Source organism: Poecilia reticulata, chromosome 8 (assembly GCF_904066995.2).
Source record: "Poecilia reticulata chromosome 8, P_reticulata-male-v2, whole genome shotgun sequence".
In the NCBI taxonomy this organism is placed as follows: domain Eukaryota; kingdom Metazoa; phylum Chordata; class Actinopteri; order Cyprinodontiformes; family Poeciliidae; genus Poecilia; species Poecilia reticulata.
Window position 1 is genome coordinate 3,160,258 of NC_088837.1, and position 20,830 is coordinate 3,181,087.

Consider the following 20,830-nt stretch of genomic DNA (forward strand, 5'->3'; position numbering starts at 1 on the left):
ACGAAAACACAATGGATCAATTTTTAGGGAGATTTTATATTTACTAGAAAGAAATTCGCAACTCCAAACTGGAATTAATTCACATTTGTGCAAGCTCATCCGTTTCCTAGAATTCCAAGCTTTCAATATTAAGAGGTACTCCATTATAAGCCATTAGTGTCGATAGTGAAATGGGAACAGCATTTCCCTGCGGCAAGCCTGTAAAATACTCTCATAACCCGATGTGCATCACAAGTAATTTCATTAAAAGACACCAAATGTGAATCCAGCGTGTCTGCTTGAGTCTGAATTTATACAACAGTGTGCAAAATAAAGCAAAAAATAAAAAAACCAATACAAGGACAGCATCGTTAACAGATTCTGCAAATACAGAGGGAAATGATCCATAAATCTTCTATTCATTTCATTATTCACAGTGTTAATTCAAGCTGAAAAACTTCTTACATAACATACAACAGTACAACTGAAATGCAGCTTCAATGTAGATACGGATTGAGAAATTATGGGTAAATATCTCCATCTGCTGGAGAAACAGAGCAACTGCAAAAAGATGTTCTAATTTGTTCCAGTGTTTTAACAGATTGTTCAGTAGACAAGGTATATGTAGTTAAAGCAAAAATATCAATGGATCCTTTACAAGAAAAAATAATGGATGAATCATTTCCTCAGTAAAAGTCAGAAGTAGACAACAGCTGCATGTTTGTTCCATAATCTCTGCTTAAATCGACATGACGCCGTCAGCGCATCTCCGTCCGTCTGATTGCAAAAATACATTCTGGATCACTTATGAAATAATTTGTTAAAAAAAAAAAAATATATATATATATATATATATATATATATAGAAAACACCCCCAACACATGATGCTACTACCACCATGTTTCTGTGGGGATGATGTGTTCAGGGTGATGTTTAAAAATACTTATATTCCTGAATTTAAACTTCAACAAGTTTTTGAAAACCCACTTCAAAACATTCGTCTTTTTTTATTTTATTTTATACAAGGTGATTTGTGGGCTTATAAGAAGTTTTGGTGTCGACTTTACTATAAAAATGAACTTACTCCAGTCTTGGACAATAATATAGTGTTTTGGACTGTGCTTATTATAAATAACTTATGGGAGAAGATTTTGTTTAGAAATTCAGAAGTTCAACCCCAAATAAACCACTTGAGTTTATACATTAGTGGAACTTTTCTGTTTTAAGAAGTTTTTCCCCCTTTTTGCTTAATATTTACAACAGTTGGGTTCATTTTATTAAATGTACTGTATTTTATCCTTAAACATCTGAGCGTCTGGCTTGATTTTGCATCGTTTATTACTATATAATTAGTTGATGTTTGCATTATGTCCCCTGTAGATTTGAAATACCATTTCCCTTTTTAGTACTTTTTTTATGTTCGTTCGTCACACTAAAATCAAAATAAAACTTGTTTTTCAGTAAAATGTGGGAAACTGTGAATACTGCATGAATGCCTGCGGACCTGACACGCCTATAAAAATGCTGCCGTTTAAATGGTGGACAGCTTGAGAGCGGTGTAGACCAGGTTGGCCGTGACGCAGAGGAAGCCGATGAGGTTGCAGAGGCTGGACAGGCCGTGGTACCGCCCAAACGTCTTCCTGTAGGCCCGGTACTTTGGGTCCTGCTCCTTCAGCTTGGCGTAGTCCTCCCTCTGGCTGCCCAGCCCCACCTGGTTCCCCAGACCGTGCTCCTCCTCCACCGCCCTCATCTGGAACATGACCTCGGTGGCCGCTGGGCCGAACCACTGGGCGTTCAGGCCTGCTGTGATCAGCGCCACGAAGAACATCAGCATCTGGGCGCCAAGAGGAAGAGAAAACGACGCCAAACCAACAGTAATTTTTTTTTACCGTCAAAGAGGGAGTTATTGATGCTCACCTGCACGCCTTCATGCCAGTCCAGCAGCTCTCTGGGGTGGTACACGGCGTACACGGCCAGACTGGTGAAGTTGCTTCCCAGCAGGCAGTAGAAGTAGATGGGAAACAGCTTGCTCTGGACTAAACCGAAGGTGTGCAGCGACACCTGCTTCACCAGAGCGAAACCTGCGGACACGGGGAAACCGGATGGCATTACCGCCGCCTCACTTCCTCTGCCGGGTTGGGCTACACTTACCTCCGATGAAGGAGACCCACACCTGCATGCCCCAGGTGAAGGCGAGCAGCAGCAGGTGCAACACTTTGATCGCGTCGGTCGGCTCCCCCTCTGTCGCCATGGCATCGCTACGGAAACGAGACGGATAGTGAAAAATTTGGTTCTCACAACCTGAGGAAAGATGCACATTTAAGCAACTTCATCAGATCTGTAACCCGTTCGTTCCTCCAGCCACCAGGGGCGCTGTTCTAAAGGTGTTGGCCGTGTGTGGTTAGCCCTTTACATCCCGAAGGTCGATGAAAACTTGACATGGATTCACCAGATTCAGTGGTGAGTTGATTGACATTCGGGTTGTTTGGATCCTCTTGTCGACAATTGCTAGTTTTATCGCCAATATTTGTTTTTAGGTCCCACTTTGTTAATCTTACCAATTCGCAAAACAGAACTCCATAGTGGAGTTTGGTTACTTTTGATAACTTTTTGTACAAAACTATTAAACTTCCTAAAATACTGATTATTTGTGTTAAGAGTCCTTAACAATTCAGGTAAACTGCCATCAACTCATTTATTTATTTGTATGGTGTTTGACATATTTTGAAATGCCTGCGCTTGTTTCCATCATTGGTACAATTTTGTCTTTATGTAATTATCCATTTATACCTTTATTTCTTAAACAGTTTTACAATTTATGTCAAGTTCATTGGTTTGCCTTTTCATTAAGCCTTGATTTACATAAAACAATTTTCATGTGTTAGAAAAGCCCAAAATTGGGGTCATAGTTCAAGTATTATTTCAGCTTTTAAAATGATAAATCAGCTGCTCCCACTTGTAAAAACAAGACTTTATAATCTGTTGCAAAATAAATTGTTTTATTTTCCTTTTCCCATACAGAATCTTCAATGTTCAGAAAAAAAACCGGGAGACGTTTGAGCAAAACTAATGGCCTCAAAGATAGAAATTACTTGGGCGTCACTGACGCTTCAACTTCGCTCATGCAACAGACCAGATAAGCACCTCAGGGTGAGATAAGAAGGAGGCAGAACAGTCATTTCACTCCACTCTTTATTCGTGGTAAAATGATATGCAAGCATGGCAAAGACAATATATTGAGGAGGAGGAGGAGGAGGAGAGGAAGAAGGTGTAGAAACAATCTAAACTGCAAAGAACTACAACAAAAACCTGAAGTAAGCGTGCAAGTAAGGCTGCGGAGCTGTTAGCCACTCAGCTAGCACAGTTACACAAGTATAAGCATCGCAGCTGCACTAGCTTTATTCACGACTTACTTTACATAATTACAGCGGGAATAAGTTCAGCATGACCAAAGAAACGATGCCTACCTTAGTCCAGAGCGCTTTTAGGAAGGACAACCACCGTCTATCAACGAGGGTAAGAACCAAAGTTCATAGGGACAGCCACTTCCTCTGTCAAATTTCTGGAATCAATAGCCCCGCCTCTTTCATGGAAACGGACCAATCACATTCTTGGCTAGGCGACAGTTTGTCGTGACACTGTTTTTAATTGGTTCATTGTCGACATATATTGTCACAGCACCTACACAGGTGTTTTATTTACTGTAGCACGTGTGTAAACCTCTGACCAGCATAGCACCCGGTTCTGTTTAAATTACTAACTTCACACAATATTTTCTTTGTGATATCTTTATTATTTTTTGCCGAATATAAAACATCGTTCTTTCAGAGTCTACAATGCAATTTAAACCATAGGTAGCTTACACTAAAAAGCATCCTTCACCTATTATTAAATAGAGAAATGCTTCATATAAAATGTAGACATTTCTTGTATTATTTTATGTATTTCTACACAGAAATATCCATAACATGAATATGTCCTGTTTTTTTCAAAAGCGTCTCTTTTCTTTCAAAAAAGATATAAAAATCTTTCCATTTTCTGTGCAAAATGCTATTCTATTCTATTCTATTCTATTCTATTCTATTCTATTCTATTCTATTCTATTCTATTCTATTCTATTCCGGTAGGAGGCGGGTGTTAGAGAAGGAGCGCCACTATTGGACAGTTTGGAACCAACCAGTGCCCGCGTAATGCCTCCCCTGACCAATGGACGACGTCCTAACAGATATTGGATACGCAACGGGTTGGTAAACGAACTCCTGAGCATCCTCCGCTGCTGTCATCAATTTGGTAAGATAACGGTAGCGATATTAGTCAAATGGTGAAATGGTAAAGCATGGAGATAAAGGTTCGGCGCGTTTATAGCCTGGCTTTTGTCCACTTGATAAGCGCTACAAGCAAACGTCAGTTACCTGTTAGCATATACATGCTAGCAGCTGCTAGCTACATCTTTGCAGCATCTCTGTGCCGTTGTTTCTTTCTCAATCGTTCTTCACTTTGGTAAATACATGAAGCGTTTGCAAATTTTTAAAAAGCCGTATTAGCTTTATGTTGGTGTAAAGAAATGTGTAGTAAACTTAGTAGAAAATATATCCAGTAATTCTGAAATGAAAGGTTTTAGGAATGTATTTACAAAAGTATTGATGGTGTTTGAATTTTACATTTAGTAGAGGAAAAGAAACATTTTATAGGGATAATCTGATTCAGTGTGATTTTTAAATCAAATCTTTAAAGTATGGTGTGCCTGCCTTTATATTTACAGCAATTTAATTACTCCAAGTAAAATGCTATGGATGAGAACACTAACATGGTGTTTGTTTGTCTCTCCTGCAGGGATACGATGGGACGCAGGAAGTCCAAGAGAAAGCCACCACCCAAAAAGAAGATGACGGGCAACCTGGACACCCAGTTCACATGTCCGTTCTGTAACCACGAGAAGTCCTGCGACGTCAAGATGTGAGGATACCGATGGAACTGACATTGCTTTTGAAATGACGCCGATTGTAAAGAAATATGTTCACAATATTTTGTGTTTCAGGGAGAGAACTCGGAACACGGGAATCATATCGTGCAGCGTGTGCTTGGAGGAGTTTCAGACTCCTATAACATGTATCCTTTTTTGAATAATGAAAGGTGGTGCAAAAAGATATGTTTTGTAACATATGTTACAAAATAAAATGTGGCAATCACAGGTGTACTGCGCAGAAAATAAAGTGCAGCGCAGTTCTAGAAGACTAAAGTTCATAAAATATTGGAGGAGCTGCCTACTTAAACCATATGTCAGTTTGTCAAATAGTTTTTCCTTATTTCAGACAAAAGCTCTATTGCAAATATATCAATATCACAAAGGACAGTTTGGAGCGCAGTAATTTTCTCAGAGATTCCAACTTTTATGAACTTGCATTTTACATGCCTTTGTAATAATTAGCCGGTTGGACAGAGTCTTAACAGCAGCGGACGCTCACACTGGACACAAATGTCAGAGTGACCAGTTAACTTTACAGTGAGGTTTGTGGGCTGTAGTAATAATCCATTCCTGGGGAAAACAGAGACTCCATGGAGACAGTTTCCAGACACTGATTCCAACCCAGAGCCTCATCGCTGTAGCGCAACCAACTGTTCAGATGCCTTATTTTATTATATGTCATAGTAAATTGATATTGTTGCTTTAATAGTATTGAAATTCAAAGACACTTTGATCCTAAAGTGTCCAGAGTGAAAAGAAATGGCGAGTACAGTGCCTTGTGGTGCTCCTGTGCTGCTAAGCTCCTGTAAAACACAAAAGAGGAAAAATACCAACCATGTTGTCAGGTTTTGAAAGGAAAATGTGCCAGAAAACACTGAGAAAAATCAGCACAAACAGGATCTTCTTCCTCAGCGACTCTTCTGCAGATCTTTCTGAACCCGTGGATGTTTACAGCGACTGGATTGACGCCTGCGAAGCAGCCAATCAGTAGCCAGTCGTCCACACAACTCACGCCTCCTTCAGAGACTCACTCTGGGTTCGCCTCACGTAGCCAAACGTTTAGTTGTTTTTTTTCTCTGAAGCGTGTCAAATTCTTATTAGGTCCACTTCTGCTGACTGAGTCACATTCCTCTGGTCGGGACAGAGCGACTTCCCAGTCGCATGTAAATATAAACATTTCACGTTTGTATGTAGCCTCCATTTGCTTTGGGTAAATGTTTCATTTTTCCTGTTAATGGACCAAACTGTCTTGGACATTTCCCACTTAAAATATTTTTTCCCCCCCTTTTAAATAATCTGCCATTTACTTTATTTTGATGTTCTAAAGTTTGTGTTTAGTTTTGTTTCTGTAGGACCTGTATCAGTGATGCACTGAAAAAAAAAAAAAAAAAAAAACTTGCCAACTTTTTTATCCCAGTGGTTTCACAATTGTCTGTTTTCACTCCACTGTGATGCATTCCACACCTTCAGGTGCCGACGGTGATTAAAACAATGAAATCACAGTCGCCATTTTCAAGTGTTTTTATTGCACAAAAGTTTGTTTTTCTTTTAGTGAAAGGCACACAGCGATCCTGGCCTCGATCCTGGAACAGAAATTTACGGTGAAACTGTTTATTTACAACAAAACCCACATCAGTGCTGTTGTGGCGACCGGATGAAAACATTCAGTTTAATGCACAATCCAAAAAAATAAACTCTCTAAATTGGAATTCAGTAAATACAAAACAATTTTAAAAGTGGTGGATTGATAAGTCATGCAAGCGACACTAGATGGCGTACTTCCATTAGTCATACAGCCAATTAATCTGAACTGCAAATGTCCTTAGTTACAGCTGATTGGATAATATATCACAATGATGAGTGGCATCTGCAACCCTACAATAAAGTGATAATGATAAATATTTCTTTAGGCCCGATTTTAGCAAGCAGCTTGGCCCAATTTATTTTCCTATTGGTTGCTGATATTCAGCCAATCAGATTTGAGAATGGTGGTGCGTTGTTCCCACTACCCGCTCTTCCTGCTTGGCCCCATGTGTTGCAGTTGGATGTGGGGATGGGGGGAGTTTACTCACCGATGTACTTAATTTTGGGTACTCGGCAGATGCATTTGGGTCTTATTTACATCTGCAAAGGTCTAAGAATCAGCCTCTTTCCCCATTTCTCTGCAGTGAGAGCCGACAGAAATCTGCCCTCTATGTCACATGAGCTCAACAGTAGTCACCCTACTGTTGCCAACTTAGTCGCTACATTTAGAGGGAAAAAAAAAAAATTGTCAGGCTCCTTAACAGTCGATGATCGGCCAAAATATTGCAATCGTTGCGCCCTTAGTTATAAACTTGTGGAGTCCCAGTTATTTGCAGGTTTTACCAAATTGCTAATGGTTGCGGTTCTTTAACTGCGTTTACCCGAGGCGCCACTGTAGTGATACAATTATTCAGAAATTACAAATTTAGTAACTCGTGACATTCCACCACCATTTTCTGCACAAAACCTCAAGTGCAAGTGAAGAAACACCACCAACGCCTAAATTAACTACAAAAGAAAACTGCTGACAAAAGAACAAAGGGTGACTTAAGTGGACTTGCGTGCAATACAAGAAACTACTGATAAAATATGTTCTCCACACTTCTAACTACACAACATTACATACGCGTGTTCCTCTGAAAGCAGTGAACAGTTGTGACTGAAAAGCATTCCGAATGCTTCCTCGGAACCCCGAATGCCGCCAACGAGCCGCACAGGTCAGCGCCGTTTAATGGCCAATGTTGCTGGATTGGCGTCTGTTTTACGGATCAATCCGTGGCTCCGACGTTTCCTTCCCAAACTTTCCTTCCAGCCTGCAGAGCTTTTAATGTGGCTGGGTCAAAGTTCAATAGCACCAACTTCATGATTCTACTCCCATCAATGTTCAAACATGTTTGGAAAGGCAACAACGAGAAGTTAAGGGTATCAACAGTTAAAATCTGTGAATTAAAAAAAAAAAAAAAAAAAAAACTATAAATAGCAAAGATCAATATATCTACTTTGTACGGCGTGGGTATTTTCTACAAATAACCACGGCAACAGAAGTCAGCCACAGCATGACCTTTTTTGGCGACGCAAGGCCAGTGTAAACATTTTATTTTATCTCATGCTCATTGAAAAGCAAAAATATAAAATCCTTCAGCGTAAAAACATGTTTGGGGAAAAAAAAAAAACAAAAAAAAAAAAAACGATTCGAGGAACTAATGACGCCACGACGTCATTCAGAGTCTGGAGGCTTTGCTTGTCGCAGAGACAGCTGTGGATGGTTGTCTGGCGTTAAAGCAAAGAGAAGGGGAGGGGCTGGTGGGGGGCAGAGGGGCGTGGCTTCTTTAGTCAGAGTACTGGTTGTAGCCGTCGAACTCGACCTCGCTGCCGTTGTTGTAGGTGTCCACGGGGTTGGCGCAGTATTTGGTGTCGTAGACCTGGCGCGGCAGGCCGTAGGTGGTCATGCCCTGCTGGGAGGCCACCTTGTTGGTGCCCATCTGCAGGGAGATGGTGGAGGTGTCGCATTTCTCCAGCTGCAGCTTCTTGTCGAAGATGTGCCGCCTGGTTCCTGGTGCCATCATGCCGGCCTGGAGGGGAGAAGAGGGGGGGGGGGGGGGGGGCAGCAAGACGGAGTTAAATGAAGGGGTTTGTAAAGAAGCCTTTAAGTTGTGACGTTTAAAGCTACGGCTGAAACATTTAATCAGATTAAGTAAGCAAAATTAGACTTTTTTTAGTTGCAGATGCATCTACAAATAAAGATGCATGTTGGTGTTAAAAATGCTAATTAGCATTTTTAATGCATATCCATTATTTAATATAAGCTTAAGTGATTAAATGAAAAGTCTGCAACATGTGCCAATTTATAATACAATTAATTTATTAATCGTCAGAGAGTGATGGGATAATTGATTACTAAAATAACTAGTTGCAGCCCTAACTTATTAGCATTTTTAATGCATTTATATTACTGGGGAAAAAAAAAAGTTAAAAAATCTGCAGAAAGTGAAAATTGTCTTAATCTTGAGAATAAATTGACTTAAAATGAGGTTGTTTATTTTTAAAACAAATGAAAATCAACAAATAGTAAAATTAGTTGGGTTTTTTCCCTCACCTGACTGGCCCCCTTGTTGGTGCCCATTTGTAGGCTGATGGTGGACTGGTCCACTGGGGTATCCATGGCGATCTTGGCATCGTAAAGATGGCGACGTGTACCGTAGGAGGTCATGCCCTTCTGGCTAGCGAGCTTGTTGGTTCCCATCTGAAAAGGCAGAAACACGTTGGTGTTGGCTGCGAGTTAAAACCGAAACGCGTACAGGACGTTGGTAGAATCGCTTCGTCCTTCCTGACCTGCAGGCCGATGATGTTCCGTCCTTCCCTGAGCTTCTCGGGAGCAAAGTACCTCTGCTGCTTCTCAGCGTACTTTACGCCCAGATCGTACTTTGAATGGAAACCTTTAGATTTGGCCTGACGAGAAAAAAAAAAACAAAACTTTTAAATGTCTTTGGTTTACCAGTCAGAGTCAACATGCAGACCTACAAGTGTGTCCAAAAAAAAAAAATATCAGAAACAAATTTCAAAAAGTTCAACTTTCCATTAAAAGCATTGATCCATAACATATATAGTGATGCATCAAGCTTTTATTTCTGTTCATTTATTGCTAAAAAAATTAAAAACTTAAGATTGACTTTCTCAACAGATTAGAATATTTCATAAGCCCAATAAAGAGGAGCTTCACTTCAATATTCCTCTCACAACTGTGGATTTTCCGGTCAATTAACTTTCCATTAAAATATTAATTTAGCTTTCTAAACATCCATTTTTTTTTAGCAGTGATGACCTTCTGCTTCCTCGTGGAGGGCTTCAATGACCACCATCTGGAAAACTAATCTTATGCACCTTTCTTACCACACTTTTTCCTTCCACTTAACTTTCCATTAAAATGCATGGATGCAGCTTATTTAGTGATTATTCGTGGCTAACATGACCACAACAAGCTGAATTGTGGTCGTTTGCTCTCCATTTTACACTTTAAACCTTTTCACCCATATTAAATAAACCATTTTTCATGACATTCTAATTTACTGACATTAAGATCTACTGCAGCGTCTCACCATTCCGGCCAGGGCGATGAGGGAGCTCTGAACCTGCGTGTGGTTGACGTTCTCAAACAGATCGTTGGCCTCGAAGATGTCGTGCGGCTTCAGGCCGTACTCCGTGATGGCGCGGACGAAATTCCCGATGTTTTCCAGCTGGGGACGCGGCCAGGATGGAACGTGGAGTTAGCCGAGTGAAAGGAAAAGTAAAACGGGGGAACAGAAGTGTGTTGTGTTGCTGCTGCCGTACCTGGTGCCAGTTCTGACTGGATTGGTTGATCTTCCTCACTGAACCTGGCTGTAGAACGTTAATGAGTCTACAAATGCAGAGAAAACAAAAAACTTGAGTTAGGAGGATATTTCCCAGTACGATAGGAAAGTTTTGTGCCTCCAAAGCCGGCGGCGCCTCACTCGCACAACAACACTCCGTCCTTCAGACTCTCCATGAAGTTCTCTCCGATTCGTTTGCCGGTCACATCCTCGATCCACAGCCTCAGCTCCTCCTCCTTGTGTGGGTCGTACTTCCCAGCCAACTGATGGAAAGAAAGCAGTAAATCAGTACAAGACTTGAGATTTACATTGATCAGTGCTCAGAACATTCAGATTGATGGGATTAGGCCGTTTTCTTGAGTGTATTAGTGTCTAATTGAGACAACTTATGTCGTAAATTGGTTTTGTGTTGAAATGCACACAGTTTAGAGGTGCACCGATTGCAGTTTAATGGCTAATCACCGATATTTAAAAGTCTGACCTGCTAATTCAGTTTTTTATTTTTTTGGAAAAGTCGCCAAGTATAGTGTAAAGTTTGCCAAGTTAGCAACGGTGGTTTGATTACAACTCTCACTGACCAAAGCAGTAGAAATGTTTCCATTTCCTGCTGCTCCTGTGAGGAGACTAGTAGTGAAAAACCACACGTTTTCTGCCATTAGAGATTTCTCAAATTTTTTCACACCACTAATTTTGTTGGTTTGGATTCTATGTGACCGACTGAAGGGACATTTTCTGGCCGATCAACATTTGAAATCTGTGATCTGCAGATTCTGAATTTAGTCAAATTTGTTTTGGTCTAAAAGTCACTAAATATAGTGAATAAATACAGCAAAAGTAGATTGTCAAGATATTTGCAGAGGTAGGAAAGATCAGTTTCACATATAAATATCAGCCAATCTCACAAAATTAAGTAAACCAGTGCTAAAAGAATGAAAATGAGCAATTCAATTACCCCTAATTAAATTACTCAAACTTACCGACCATTTAAATTCAGGATGTTTTGTTTGAACTGACAGTTTTCACCTTTAGTTAAGAACCCCCCCAAGCATTCATCAACTATTTGCTGCCCTTTATGTTTTTCATTTCATTGGCGATTGAAAATGGAGGTCAAAATGAAACAATTTTCAAATCTGTTCAGATTCTCAACTGAATTTAGGTCTGGACTTTGACTGGGCCACTCCATCACATCAATATGGTTAAATCTAAAACTTAACCTAATTCCAGTTATATTCAAAAACACTATTAATTTCAAAATCAAATATTGTACTTAAAACTACCCAAGTTTGTCCAACGAGTCATTGTTGCAGAATTGTGCCGCTGATGTCAGAGAAGCTCTGTTACATTAGCCCGTTTCCTTTTTAGTGACTTGTTTATAATATTTGTTGTTGCATGTTCACATTTATTCCATCTGGATTTGGACGCCGTGCAGCTGGAGGGATTTTTGCTCTTCATATTATCAAAATGTAATTGTTGTGACACGCAACCATGGCAACAATGTATTGTTTTTACAGCTGAGAGCAGCCGATTAGCATCTAAAAAGCTCAACCAATATCTGAACTACGACCCCAAATGGAAGCAGGATGTTAAACCATCTTCCTATATAGATCATAGCAGGTAAGAATCGTATTCCAAAATAAAAGCATCTCTAACTTTACAGCCAATCAGATTTTAAAAGTAGCAGCAGCAGCAAAGGAGGAGGATTAGCAGTGTCTGCTAACACATGGTGTAAACCTGGATATGTTTGTGGAATATCAGCTCTTTTGTTCAGATATTGAGCCACTAGAAGGTCACAAGACTATCGCATTGCAACTGCCTTCAGTCAGAGGCATCCAAAGACTTGCTGCAACACCGACTGCTACAGCTTCACCACCCAAAACAACTGAACATATTTGGATGATACGAGTTACAACATTTTTCATTTATTTGGATCAATAAAGTATTTTTGAGTTGAAATAGAAATGGTGATGGTTGTGTTGCAGCGATTCCAAAAAAGGTTCTGACTGAGGAAAAGCTGTCGTTATGCTACAGTGTCCCAAAATACAGCAAGTTTTAAAGTCCAACAAATGATGCATTTTCCACAATTTTTGATTTTGTGCTTTAAAAAGTTTAGGGGTGCACCTCCCTCCCCCTGACTTGAGTGCATTTTATTAGGATTTTATGTGTTACACACAAAAAATGCAAAGTGGAGGGAAAATATAAAATTCCTATCGCAATTCAGCCTCATTTATCCCACTACCCATTAATTCAGTTATAATTTAAATTTTTTTTTAAATTTTATAACAATTTTATAATTTTAATTTCAATTTTATAACATTAATTTTCATTATACAAGTTTTTCCCTTGTAATCCTCGTTGGCTCCCTCCACTCCCGTTTCCAGTTCCTAAAATAACTGCGTTCGCTCATTCCCCTCCGGCTAACAAACAGACTTCCAGCGTAACTGGAAGTCTTAGTGCAACAACAAGTGCTTTAAAAGCGAGGTGAGGTGCATGACCAGAACAGGAAGTTGAATGAAAATGAAAAAGGCCTGTGGACATTCCTGCATCCAGAACCTCTCAGCCTGGTTCTGCTCTCCATGTATTTCCATCCTGGCACAAAAGCTGCTGCGGCCCTAATACTTTGAATTCTGGTATTCCCCCCCCCGATCCCTCCCCCAGGCACACACACGGTAAACTGCACACGTTTCCTGAATGTTCTGCAGATAAGTCTTCTCAGTGCCGGCCATGCAGCCAACACAAACAAGTATTTCAAAGCAGCAGGGATAGCTGAGCTTCCAGTCCATCACACCAAACTTGGGAGAAACAGCTCTGCTAAACACTCCCCTCCTTTCTGACCGTCTCACCCCCCCCCCACACCATCTCCTATTGGCTTCGCTCGTATTTCTTCCTCTCACATGCCTTCTCCTCCTCCCCTTCTCCCTGTGGATTTTCCAGAATGTGCCCTTTTACAGTGAACCGACCAGCCAGGCTGCCCACATCTGACAAGCGCAGGCCACGCCGGGCAGGTTCTGCTTCCAGGAGACGGTTTAACTCTGTCTTTTAATTAAAGGATTGTTGCATCTTTTCATAGCAGAACTCTGTAAATACAGTTGGAACGTCCTCCGGCGTGCAGGCCGCTCCCTCCCCTGAAGTTTGAGCATTAGGAAATATTGGAGGATTGCAAATCGAAAGGTACAATTGCAATTTCGCTCTCAGACCAGACGAGAAAAATAAATAAAATTACCCAAGTTGCACTGTAAGTCGCAAATTAGGTGATTTTTCTGTGTGAAACACAGAAACTGAGGGGAACGTATAAAGTGTTTTCATTCAGAGTAACTGTCTGACAGAAAAGTAAGGCAATATGAAAATTTACTGAAAGAAGCTTAAAATCCGTTTTACCTTTTCAATCAAGCCGTTGCCCTTTTCATATGTTCCACTCAAAGATCATTGGTGGCACACCGCCTCCAATCTCCATTACCTATGTATACAATCAGCTTCTTTGCAAACAGTCTAACATAACTACGAATGATTCACAGATTTGTAAAACAGCATATGCATTCATCTTGAAAATGTTTGTGAGCATAAAGTTGTTTTAAGATGGCAGCAGTCTGCTCTGGTTTGGCCTCTCTGACTAGCTGTTGGCTTCAGCCTCCTGGTCCAAATTTGGTTTTATGTGAAATCAAGACTCCAAAAGAGTTTTCTACTGAATGTATAAATGGCTCATAACCTGTTCAACAAAAAATGGTTAACATGAAATAAACACCTTCCCTCCATTCCTGTCAGAGATGTTCAATGACTTCTTGTTGAAGGTTTGGTCAGATAAAACCGTTACCTGTGATGGGTAAATATTTTAATCAAGCAGATAGTCTGTTGGGTAACGTTCTTAAGCACCAACATACCAAAGACATGCTGCATTAACCCAAACAATGTCTGGTTTACATCAAAACTGGAAAATAGTTTAAGACTTAATTATAATCTTTATATTCAAAAAGCTGCTGTAGGAGGTGGTTCTCTCTTCCGGTTATGTACTTATTTGGTTTAGTCCATCACAAGAAAATATGTCAAGGTTTGTGACAAAATGTGAAATCTTTTAAGCAGTATGAATACTTTTGCAAAGTAATGAACAGTTAAAATAGTTTAAGAAATCTGCACATTTAAATAAAGGTCTCCTTATTCATCTATATGCTGGATTTATCATTGTGAACAATTTTAGAATTTTGATTTATCGTGGTCATAATTTCAGTTATTGATGGTAAAAAACAAGATGGTATGATCAGAAATGTTATATTTTTAATTTTCTTCACTGTGCCAAACATTTGTAAATGTAAAAACATGATTAAAAGTTACTGTGTGCAATTCAAGGATGTAAATCACTTTTTGAAGCAAGTAAAAATTAAGAAGCCTCTTTCAAATCAGAATGGTTTTCCCCCCCAACATTTCTTTGCAGTCACAGCCATACAATTACCAAAAAATATATACCTTAAATCATAATCTTTATTAAACTATTGCCACAAAATTTCACGATAAAAATGGTCCACATCACCCAGCCGGGCTCCTAGCTTAAAGTCTAAATTCACCAATTTTTTCACTTGTACTCGGGCTTTAATGGTCATATAGGATCCGTGTTACATTATAGATGACCATCTTATTTATAACTTACAGATAACAGTAAAACTGAACAAGATTAACCACTCCAGAATGACAGGATGAGGCCACTCTGAAACATCCCATCATAACACATTGCTATGCCACACCAAGTAAGGTAAACATCATTGAGCCCAGAGCAAAAAGTGATTCAGCAGTGGAGATTTTTCCCCCCACATTCTGGATCCAGTGTGGCATTTGCTACAGGATATTACTCTAAAAAAGGAATTGACAGTTTATTAGAATCTCTCAGATCCCTCTCTCTCCATCCATCAGCCAACACCAAAACAAGTCAGACTCTTGGACGACATTCAGACAGCAAGTCTGTCACAATGTTTAGTCAGTTTATCTGCTGTGTAGTGATCACTGCAGACACGGAAACCATTTTATTGGAAGGAGACAAACCAATACAGCAATACTAGAAGGAAATTTTGACTTAAAAAAAATTTTCCACAAATAACCAAGCCAAAAATAGAAAGATTATAGTGCACCTGCAAACCTTCCAAGACGTGGCAGTCCACCTAAACCAGCCAAACCTGCCAAGTTAAGTCCTCAGAGGCCAAAGCTGTTTTTTCTCCCCAATTAAAAAGAAATACAAAAGTTTATAGTCTATTTTCCATTTACTTGCTAAGCAATAAAATAAGCAGAGGATATTTTAAAGTAGAAAATAAATTGTAGATCCAATGAAGAGTTCCAGATTGAATATTTTGTTGATCTACAAGTTATTCATCTATTGCCAGCAACAAAGATATGAACTTTCTCTGAAATATCCTTGCAATATTTTCCACTGAGTTCCAAGTTTGCATTTCAGTAAAAAACAAAGTCACTGGATGTTTAGGACCCTTACTTGGTTTATTAAAATGGAATCAAAAACATAACCAATGAAAGAAAAATACAGTTTTATACACAACATTTTTCATTCAAGACAAATTTGTTATTAGAGCCAAAATTCTACCAATCTCGAACTGCAGCCAAGGGGGGCCACATAAAATTATTCCTAGGGCCACAATTGGCTCTTTGGACACCACTGGCCTAAACTTCAACATTAGTATGCAGGATAGATCCAGGCAAAGTCAAAGCATAAATTCAATTGTATGGACTTAAAAGTAAAAGATGCTCTTGCTAAAGTTTTTGCAAAAACGAATTCAATGCGAAGCTTGTAGAGATGTTACTGAGAATGTGGTTGTATTTCCTGTCACTCATGTAAAGCACTGAACTGCCTCGTTGCTGAAAATATGCTATACAAATAAAATTACCTTATAAATGACTGACTCAGGGATTTCTGAATACAAATGTCAAAGTTTTTTATATTTTCCATCCATAAAAACAGTCTGAAACCCATGTACATTACTGCCACTATACAATCATGCACTACTTTGTTCTGATTCATTACAATACATCCTAATGATACACACTGAAATTTATGTTTTGTTGAATGGATGTTAATACTTTTGGAAGGCACTGTACATCCACCGACACCATTTTCCAGATTTGCTTGTGCTCCGCTAAGATGACCCTCTGCAGGCCAGGCTTTTCTTACCTCCTGTGTTCTGTCAGAACACTGTTTTGTCATCCTTGACTCCGATGTAAACTGTTTAGAGGGGGACAGTTTCTCAAATTCCCAGCTAGAGCCTGGCCACTCCTTAAAAGGCCATCAGATGGTTCTGATGTACCTGTCACTCTTTTCAGTTGCATCTCTAATCTTGACGTCATCCCACAGGAATGCAAGCATCACTCAGAGTCCATTAACCTCTAAACTAAATTGCCGATTCCATTTTAATTCTCAATTGCAACTCGTTTTACAGCTGTGTCCCATCCTGTAGAATAACAGCTGGTTTTTTGCTGAATGGATGTACTGAAAGGAATCTGAGCTTAACATGCGACAGCAGAGAGAAATTAAACCAGCGTTGAGTGATGGAGCTATTGGGAGGGCAGGATACATCCCTCCAGAACAATGGTGATGATCTGCATGTTGGAACAGCTTCTCTTCAATCCTTAATGCAGGTCAATATCACAGCACATTACAAGCAGAGATCCATTTTCCTTTGAGAATTTTTACTTTGTCTCAAAGACAAGCCACTAAATTGTTACATTCATGTAAAATGTTAGCATTGCTGACAAAAAAAAGAAAAGGGAAAGTAACTTTATAGAACTATTCAAAGAAAAAGCAAACACCATTCATTTAAAAATAATAACCCTTCAATAGATTCATCTTCCTTTTAGAAATCACAGCAGCATTAAAGTTTGGTAGTTTTGCACCAGTCTTTCCTCTCTACAAAAGTAGTCAGTTTATTCCAACTAGAGTGGCATTACACATCTTCAAGAGCATTTATAGCCACAAATCAGAAAAATACTTAAGGCAGATATGCAATGATTTTCACAAATGGGTATGAAATGACTTGATTAGCAACACAAAAAGGGAAATGGTGACAGACAAAAGCTGTCTATGAAATGACAAAGGAGCAAAGTGACCTGGACCAACAAGACTCAAAACACCTGATCAGAATTTCCAAGACCACAACTTTCTCCACCAAAGATAAGAGCTGTGCCAAATGACCAACTGGCCAAGCACTGCAGCATGCAAAATATCTAATGATTGGGGCCCAAGACTTTAGCCTGTTAATTTCAGCACATACAGTTCAATTTCTAAAGAAGTACTTTCTCAGAGAAGTTGCATGAATGATCAGGGGTTCCTGAAAGGCTTTAAAAAATGCATAGCTATTGGCGCTCTGCACCAATGGTTGAATATCAGATTTAAAAAAAAGATATTTGCTATTGAGCTCATGTCAGGGGTGGGCAATCCTGGTCCTGGAAGGGCCAGCATCCTGCAACTCTTGGACGTCTCCCTGGTCCAACACACTTGAATCCAACAGCTGAATCTCCTCCTCAGTGCAGGCAGGTTCTCCAGAGTCCTGCTAACGACCTCATTATTAGACTCAGGTGTGTTGAAGTAGAGACCATCTAAAAGTTGCAGGAGACCGGACCTCCAGGCCTGGAGTTGCCCACCCCTGTCATACATCAGCAACATGATTTTAGAATTGAAAATGTTGCTTATTGTCAAAATGTGGGTTTTGATCAAAATGTGAATAATTACAGACTCTGCAATTAACTCAACTGAAGCATTTTGAATGAGTCCCATTCAGGGGAAAAAAAAAAATGAATAAATTAAAAATTGCTGCCATACTCAAACTGCCATCTCTATTCTTCAGGAGTTCAGACCCAGTAATTCATGTGGGATATGTACAAAGTTGCCTCAGGAACATCACTTTAGCCAGTTAAACCACCGTTTTCTTCTTCAGTTCAAGTTCTGATTAACTCAACTTACTAGAATGAATAGAAGCCACTTTACAGTCAAATTTCAGACTTCAAGTTGTAAAACTTGGCCTCAACCCCCAGATCATTACAGCTATATCAAAGCACAGGGAGAAATAATCAGTAGGAAAAAGAAACTGATTGCAGGAGAGAAGATGGAATCTGGTCGGGGACGCCGACAGCAACACAACAAGCCGCAGGCATCTCTAATTAAGAGTAGCTGTGTTCTATATGTGACAACAACCTTCTTTATCCTCCATATGTAGAGGCTAGGGAGCACATTTTGGAGACTAAAGTCTTCCCTCCCAGATAAGATGTCCAGAAATGCCTCAAAAGCTTGAGGGAGAATTATGGTCTGATGAAAACAGAAGCACAAAAACAGCATTAAGCAAAAGAACACCATGCCTACTGTGAAAGATGGTGGCAGCATCACAATTCATATGGGGGTCGGATTGGTGAACATTCGGGTGGTAAAAAGTTGGAACATAAAGAGAGGGGTTCATTTTTCAGCATCACCATGACTACAAGTAAACACCAGAAGCCTTTAGGAGAGCAAAAGTAAGAGTTCATCCGAGAGATTCAGAGAAGTTTAGCAGGGTGGAGAGAGCAACAGCATCAAGTCAAGATGTGAAATGCTCTTCAACAATGTGTAGTTTGTGCAAAATATAAAAACTTTTTTTTCTTCATCTTTTCTGTTACTTGCAGAAAAAGATTACAAGAAATGGCTTTTACAGTTTGTGAGGATTATATACAATTTTTTTTATCCTAAAGTCAGAACTGAACAAATGAAACATTGCATTTCTGTTACAGAGCAGTCTAAACCAAAGAGTAGATCTCTTTTCCTTTTAGGAGAAAATACAATATTTTATCAAAGTATATTGACTCGGTAAAGGGCTGCATTATTCCAAATATATTGTCATTATTATTATAGGTTGCCTGTTTTGTGTTTAAAGATGCATCTATATGGATGGTTGATTCCAATTGCTTGTTGCCAACTGACCTTTGAGAGAACCGGTAGAGGCAAACATTTTTTCTTCCAACTTTCATTCAAAACTTTTGTTTACACCAACATGTGACATGGTCATATTAAACAATAAAAATAAGAACATTTGTTTTTACATAAATTGTACAGAGAAGCCCAGTCTTCTCTATAAAGCATCATCCATCACTTTTTAATTCTTAAATAAGCCAACCCTTACACTTTACATTGCAAAGTCTCATTTTTCTTCTTTGCCAAAGGCTTTAATACATCATAACAGAAACCATATGAGCACGAGCCCACAGTGTGCAAGCATTCTGCTCCCTACAAGCTCAAATATTGACCCATCTGTTCCCACCGGGGGCTAGTCCAGTCCACGCGCCATCCTGTGAACACATACCTTACTCTTGACCTCAGCAGAAAGTCCAAAAGCCGGGCCGCTCCTGAAATGTGTTGTCATTATGCAGTTTGTCTGTCCGCAGATGGAGCCGAGGGAAGAAAAAGGAGAAGAAGAAGGGGGGGAAAAAATGGAGGAAACAGGTTGCGGTGATCTGTCCGAGTGCAGGGACACGCAAGCACGGAAGTCCTCAGGAAACCCGGAGGAGTTGTGTGTTGGAATAAACAGCCTGTATGTTAATTAGCCGCGGTACCGACCAGCTGCTGAGGCTTTCTGACAACCTTCCAACTCTTTTCGGAATCTTTTTAAACGCTTCCCATGTGTGTGCTCTCTGATTGGCTGCAGCTGCTGTCCAATCCGGACGGAACCTCTCCGTCAAACGGGGAGTGATGTCATCGCTCTGATATTGTTTTTTTTTTTTTTCCTTCTTCTTTTTTTTGAATCAGTGTCACATTTTCCACCTCCAGCCCAGGCAGGGGTGAGTTCTGCTCGGGTGTTCGGATGGAATGTTCTGTTATCACTCAGAGCTCAGAAGCACTTACTCTGTGTTATTTTAGAAATATTAGATGTCATGGTTTATGAAATAGAAACGTGGACATCTCGTTTAGAACCATTTTATTGACCAGAGGGGAAAAAAGCCATCGGAACCAGTTTGAAAAGTAATTTCCCCGTAAATCTAATAACTCGGGGCGCAGCGATACCGGTAAATCGGCCGGTCAATAAATCAGCGCAGATGTCTTTAAAATTTATTTGCAAATTTTTTTTATTTTTTTTTTTTGCACTGCTGTTTTTTTTTTTTTTAAACTCATTTTTCAATAACATTTTCGCTGTTATTGAACATCTGTTTTTCTGCGCTCATATACTGTATTGTATAGTCTGTTAAAGACACATTACGTCCATTTTCTTTAACTCATCAATTGTGCATCTATGACAGGGTGGGCCGGTGTCCTGCAGCTCTTAGACGTCTCCCTGGTCCAACATACTGAATCCAACAGCTGAATCACCTCCTCAGTGCAGGCAGGTTCTCCAGAGTCCTGCTAACGACCTCATTATTAGACTCAGGTGTGTTGAAGCTGAGACGCACCTAAAAGTTGCAGGAGACCGGACCTCCAGGCCTGGAGTTACCCACCCCTGATCTATGATGATGATTACGATATTTCTAGTCTAATAACTGCACAGTATTTTTTGTTGTTGTTATTGTTAA

At 39.8% G+C, this 20,830-nt stretch overlaps 3 protein-coding genes across 4 annotated transcripts; 1 reads left to right on the plus strand and 2 right to left on the minus strand.

Moving 5' to 3' along the window:
• Positions 1 to 224: 224 nt before the first annotated feature.
• Positions 225 to 3,606, minus strand: tmem205 (transmembrane protein 205). Its single transcript, XM_008415341.2, has 4 exons — positions 3,448 to 3,606; positions 2,132 to 2,238; positions 1,898 to 2,061; positions 225 to 1,814 (listed from the first exon to the last, which is right to left on the minus strand). The coding sequence occupies exons 2-4, from the start codon at positions 2,229 to 2,231 to the stop codon at positions 1,512 to 1,514; spliced, it is 567 nt and encodes a 188-aa protein (XP_008413563.1). The 5' UTR covers positions 2,232 to 2,238; positions 3,448 to 3,606; the 3' UTR covers positions 225 to 1,511.
• Positions 3,607 to 4,144: 538 nt separating this feature from the next.
• On the plus strand, positions 4,145 to 6,446 carry elof1 (elongation factor 1). 2 transcript variants are annotated; one of them, XM_008415342.3, is made up of 4 exons: positions 4,145 to 4,270; positions 4,814 to 4,936; positions 5,019 to 5,089; positions 5,873 to 6,446. In XM_008415342.3, the coding sequence occupies exons 2-4, from the start codon at positions 4,821 to 4,823 to the stop codon at positions 5,935 to 5,937; spliced, it is 252 nt and encodes an 83-aa protein (XP_008413564.1). In that variant the 5' UTR covers positions 4,145 to 4,270; positions 4,814 to 4,820; the 3' UTR covers positions 5,938 to 6,446. The 2 variants fall into 2 exon arrangements, with proteins under 2 accessions (XP_008413564.1, XP_081465761.1); XM_081609635.1 differs by lacking the exon at positions 4,145 to 4,270 and adding an exon at positions 4,302 to 4,480.
• A 6-nt stretch (positions 6,447 to 6,452) lies between these two features.
• Positions 6,453 to 19,932, minus strand: cnn1b (calponin 1, basic, smooth muscle, b). The gene is made up of 7 exons (XM_008415343.3): positions 19,630 to 19,932; positions 10,460 to 10,581; positions 10,299 to 10,365; positions 10,067 to 10,204; positions 9,303 to 9,419; positions 9,067 to 9,213; positions 6,453 to 8,542 (listed from the first exon to the last, which is right to left on the minus strand). Exons 1-7 carry the CDS (start codon positions 19,687 to 19,689, stop codon positions 8,300 to 8,302), a joined length of 894 nt encoding a protein of 297 aa, XP_008413565.1. The 5' UTR covers positions 19,690 to 19,932; the 3' UTR covers positions 6,453 to 8,299.
• Between the last annotated feature and the right edge of the window lie 898 nt (positions 19,933 to 20,830).

Excerpts from the sequence above, each read along its gene's own strand:
- tmem205 (XM_008415341.2), bottom strand. The coding sequence starts at position 2,231 with ATGGCGACAGAGGGGGAGCCGACCGACGCGATCAAAGTGTTGCACCTG. Across the intron at positions 2,062-2,131 it reads GTGGGTCTCCTTCATCGGAG|GTTTCGCTCTGGTGAAGCAG; the intron begins GTAAGTGTAGCC and ends CCGTGTCCGCAG. Across the intron at positions 1,815-1,897 it reads ACTGGCATGAAGGCGTGCAG|ATGCTGATGTTCTTCGTGGC; the intron begins GTGAGCATCAAT and ends CTTGGCGCCCAG.
- cnn1b (XM_008415343.3), bottom strand. The coding sequence starts at position 19,689 with ATGACAACACATTTCAGGAGCGGCCCGGCTTTTGGACTTTCTGCTGAG. Across the intron at positions 9,420-10,066 it reads TCATCGCCCTGGCCGGAATG|GCCAAATCTAAAGGTTTCCA; the intron begins GTGAGACGCTGC and ends TTTTCTCGTCAG. Across the intron at positions 9,214-9,302 it reads GGAACATCATCGGCCTGCAG|ATGGGAACCAACAAGCTCGC; the intron begins GTCAGGAAGGAC and ends CTGCCTTTTCAG.
- elof1 (XM_081609635.1), top strand. The coding sequence starts at position 4,317 with ATGGAGATAAAGGTTCGGCGCGTTTATAGCCTGGCTTTTGTCCACTTG. Across the intron at positions 4,481-4,813 it reads CTCAATCGTTCTTCACTTTG|GGATACGATGGGACGCAGGA; the intron begins GTAAATACATGA and ends TCTCTCCTGCAG. Across the intron at positions 4,937-5,018 it reads AAGTCCTGCGACGTCAAGAT|GGAGAGAACTCGGAACACGG; the intron begins GTGAGGATACCG and ends TTTGTGTTTCAG.